Source organism: Arachis stenosperma, chromosome 7 (genome assembly GCF_014773155.1).
Source record: "Arachis stenosperma cultivar V10309 chromosome 7, arast.V10309.gnm1.PFL2, whole genome shotgun sequence".
Lineage (NCBI taxonomy): Eukaryota > Viridiplantae > Streptophyta > Magnoliopsida > Fabales > Fabaceae > Arachis > Arachis stenosperma.
The window spans coordinates 19,045,127-19,049,647 of NC_080383.1; the positions used below are offsets into that span (position 1 = coordinate 19,045,127).

General features: G+C 34.5%; 1 protein-coding gene across 1 annotated transcript; it reads left to right on the plus strand.

Annotated features, from left to right (window-relative positions):
• The first annotated feature begins 210 nt into the window (after nucleotides 1-210).
• On the plus strand, nucleotides 211-1,858 carry LOC130939141 (uncharacterized). The gene is made up of 5 exons (XM_057867240.1): nucleotides 211-425; nucleotides 725-769; nucleotides 954-987; nucleotides 1,140-1,345; nucleotides 1,625-1,858. The coding sequence occupies exons 2-5, from the start codon at nucleotides 762-764 to the stop codon at nucleotides 1,704-1,706; spliced, it is 330 nt and encodes a 109-aa protein (XP_057723223.1). The 5' UTR covers nucleotides 211-425; nucleotides 725-761; the 3' UTR covers nucleotides 1,707-1,858.
• Nucleotides 1,859-4,521: the final 2,663 nt, after the last annotated feature.

Here is a 4,521-nt window from a genome sequence, read left to right on the forward strand (position 1 = left end):
ACTGTTTAGGACTTAGGCACGTTATCTGAAAGAGCTTAGGGGTACGCACGAACGGTACGCGTGAGTTTTTTGAAAAATTTTTTTTGAAAAACCTTCTGGCAACATTTTTCAAGCATGCCAAAAGCCTTGTAGAAAAGGGTCACATTTTAAAAACGTCATTGTAATAAAAACCTGTAACTACGCTTTAAAAATGTGCCAGTTTCTCTCTATACTATCAAAGTTTTCTCTTTTTAAACCCGGTGTCCTACCAAGTTTACTATCCTCCTCTTCTTCTTCTTCTTCTTCTCAAAGTTCTAAGCCACAAAAAAACAATGGCTGAAAATGATCCCTTTTGCTGCTACCCTCATCATATTGATTGTTGCATGCCTCTAGAGAAATGGTCTAAGGGACTTGATCAGCATTCAGAAACTCTTCCTAGAAATTCTGTGAGAAAATATAATCAATATTTTTCTTTTCTTTTTCATTTGAGATTGAAAAAAATTGAAGCACCCTTTAATAGCTTAGCTACCTAAAACATGTTCTAAACTTGTATTCATTTCCCTCCCTCTTTTATACCGAGAAGCTTCTGCTGTGGAAACATTTTTGTTCTGATTTTCTAGTCCCATATTCTACACTGATTTTTTTTAGCAAAAATAAATTTTTGTTTCAAATAAGTTCTTTTTTTCTTCTTTATTCTGCAATAATCAATCTGTTTCAAATAAGTTTTTTCCCCCTTGAGTTGCAGAGGAAGGGAGCTGGTTCCAGATCAGAGAAACCACTTGATGCAAAGGTGTTTGAATATGAAAGCATAGATTATTATTTCTCCATAAACCTTTTTTTTGTATCTATATCTCCTTCTCTATTATATTTTATAATATAGTTTCTGCATTATTGAAGCTATGTTAACTTCTTTTACCTTTTTTTTTTCTATATTACTTTTGCTATCTGACATTGAGACGTTTGGCTGAAAACAGAGAGACCGCAAGAAAAAGCCGTCTAAGGAAAAAGGTGTGTCCTATTATTATATGGTTACACAAATTCAAAAATAGTAGTTGAGATAAGATTCAAGCATAGCATATATTGTAAATGGTGACAAAAAATGATTGGATGTTAATAAAAATGAATAATAAGTGCATTTTTTCTTGCTGTCTATGGAGCAGGCTTATGTGCAGCAATTAGAGTCAAGTAATGGCGGTACTGATGAGGATCCCCATTACAAATTTTTTTTGGATCATGTGAAGGCTCGTGGAACATGCTATGTATCTGAGATTCCTGAGCAAAATATTTGTATAGAATACCCTGATGTGGCTCTTACGGTGGCGTCTGAGGCACAAAATAATGTTGGTGACTGTAGTGAGAAGGGCAGGTAGGAAACCAAAAAATTTGAGAAATGGTTAAGGATGCTCATGATGTATCTCCAAAGGCTCACATGTTTTACAATTAATGGTTTTGAACAAAACTTTCAAGAATGTCTTGACTAGTTTGGAACAGTTTATAAGTTACTTTGCAATCAATTATTCTTTTCCAATCTATTTTTACTAATTATGTAAAATATTTATGTTATTATTAATGAATATCTGTTTTTAAGCAGACCATCGACATGCTTGCGGCGTTAGGTATGTCTGATATTCCTGGTGTTGTGCAGGTTGAGCCTACGGCGGTTCAGCAGGTTCCGTTTGGCTGCGGTGGTTTTGCTGGGAGCGCTGGTGGGAGGCTCTGAATTCTGATAATGATGGCTGTGTCGTTTTCCTAGTTATTTTTGTCGCTTTATTTATCATTCGGACTGTAAAACTTTATATTGTTAAAATTCTTGAATGCGTTTTTTAATGGAATTAATTTTTGTTTTGGTTAAATTGTTAGTGCCATCAGTGTGTTCTGTGTTGCATTGGGAGAGAATATTACAATGCTGCACTATTGCATATTGGTGATTTTAGTAGCTTTTAGTTGTAATATACAGAACAAGAGAGTCAAAAAATTTGCCGCACTTTGGATCAATTAATAAGAGACTTAGTTGAAAATTACTTGTTCACATAATACTACTCTAGTAAAATACTAAAATCATACCGCACCTTATCCAACCAACTAAGAAGTAACTAAGATGAATTGAAAAATGAGTAAATAATCAAAATATATGTTTTGATATTTAAAGATTCGCATAATCCAACAAGAAATTTCACTAAAGAATTAAAATTGGGGCACCTGATTATGATTGAAAGCCATTGGTGCAAGTATACACAAAAAAAATCTTTCAGGCATTTCATCAAACATCATGTGAATATAGATAGACATAAATGAGCTACAAAAGGGGCATATTCCTAAACGCTTTACATACTTCTATTTATTTAGTTTTTGTTTTTTCAACATATTGGTTTACTCCATTGAACGAAGCTACGAAAATATTATTTATCACTTTAGTAACACCACTGGAAGAGCGCGCGTCACATTCAATCAATTAATTTAACATGCATAGCATATAATAATATGAATGTGATCGTTTGAGTATCCATATATTTCCATTTCTATTTTAATAATATTGTTTTTTTTTAACACAAAGCCATATAAAGACAATAACTATAAATATTGATTTATTTATCAAGTATATTTTAATAGAAATTATCAAATTAAAGACAATGACTATATAATTTTAAATGTATTGTCATGTAAATTTAATGACTATAAATATATTATCTGTAAATTATTTATTAGTTATATTTAATTTTAACTATTAAAACTAATTTAATGACTATAAATATATTCTCATATTTTTATATAAAAATCTTATTTTCATAATAAAAAAAATTAGTAGAATTTATTATTTTTTGTCAATATTTTTAGTCATTAATCTAATATTTTTAGTTTAAAAATTTAATAATATACTATTAATTTATATTTTTAAATATTATTAACTAACTACTCACTAAAAAGTAAAAACAATACATTATATTGATCTTTTAGTATTCTTCAGAGATTAAATATATAACATCCACGACCTTTTTTATTTTATAAAATGTGACGCTAACAATCTCTTATAAACATAAAATATATACTATAACTTACCTAATCAATGACACAACAAATCAAAAGTTATCATTTATATTAATTTTATGGATATCTTACATATAAATATTACTTTTCTAAAAAAGTTAATAATAATATCTTTTTCCTCAAAAAAATATATACTATTAGCAATTGTATTATTGATATCTTATTTAAGTAAGTTTCTGTCTTATATCATTTCATAAAAATAAATCAATTTGATCAGAAAAAATTAAAATAGAACAGATTTATAACTGTTCATATTTTGACCCAACACTGAAATCCAAGACCAAATAAGATAAAAGACCCAATCCATAGATTGGTCCCCCACGTAACCGACCTCTCGCGAAGAGGTCGGATTCAACACAAGCTCCACCCTAAGGAAGTCGGGAACGAGGGTTAGCCAGTAGATAACACTTATTTGAATAAGTAACTGCCCCTAAAATCTCTCAACCCACTTCTAGGAGCCATATCTCAACTTCCCTAAGATAAAGGGACGGTTATCCTCCTTAAAAGGTGGAACTACTCCAACGGTGGTTATTTGTTCACCACTATAAATACACTAACACCCCTTAGGTATCTCTAAGTTCCCATACTCTCCAAACTTGCTTAGACCCTTGCTGACTTAGGCATCAGAGTGTCTTTGCAGGTACCACCACCATTCTTTCTCCTACACACAAGTCGGACGGAGGCTCCCAGACGCGAACCTACCCAAAGGACTCCCTCTTTTAGACGATTGGGCCAACCCAACAAGTCTAGCCCACTAATCTCCGATTACCCATCGTAACATTGGCGCCGTTGCCGGAGAACCTGAGAGATCAACCAGTAATGGCGGACAATTCACCTGAAGATGGCCACACAGCATCCGATTCTGAGCAAGAGAATCTGGGCATTGGGAACAATGACGCGGACATAGCCCCCCACCAAGAGGTGAACAACCAGCATAGAGAAGGTACCTCTGGGTTAAAGGACCCAAAGGCAAGCTCTTCTGAAAGGCGCGAGTCAGGAAAAGAAAGACAGCCCCATGCAACCGACTTCATGGGACTGTTCCACGGCCACCAAGGGCGTCCGGAGCAACTGGAGCAGGAGTTAGAACGATAGCGAGAGACAGAGAGAAACTTGAGGAATGAGATAGAGCGAAGAAAAGAGCTAGAAGAAAAGCTCTTAAGGCTGGAGTCCACTCTCAAAAGTCGAAGCTCCCGTAGCGACCGAGAAGATTCTCCCTTGGGAGGAGAAGACCCATTTAGTGAGGACATAATGAGGGCAAAAGTTTCGAGGAACTTCAAAAGCCCCGATATGAACCTCTATGACAGGACCACGGATCCAAAGTATCATTTGAGCAATTTTAAAAGTCAGATGTACCTGGCTGACGCTTCTGATGCTACTCGCTGCAAAGCTTTCCCGACCACCTTAACAAAAGCAGCGATGAAGTGGTTTGACAGTCTTCCACCAAGGTCGGTCACTAGCTTCGACGACCTCTTGCGAAAGTTCTTGATTCGATTCTCC

Coding starts and splice junctions, on each gene's coding strand:
- LOC130939141 (XM_057867240.1), top strand. Junction 988..1,139: donor AAAGCCGTCTAAGGAAAAAG/GTGTGTCCTATT, acceptor TCTATGGAGCAG/GCTTATGTGCAGCAATTAGA. Junction 1,346..1,624: donor GACTGTAGTGAGAAGGGCAG/GTAGGAAACCAA, acceptor GGTGTTGTGCAG/GTTGAGCCTACGGCGGTTCA.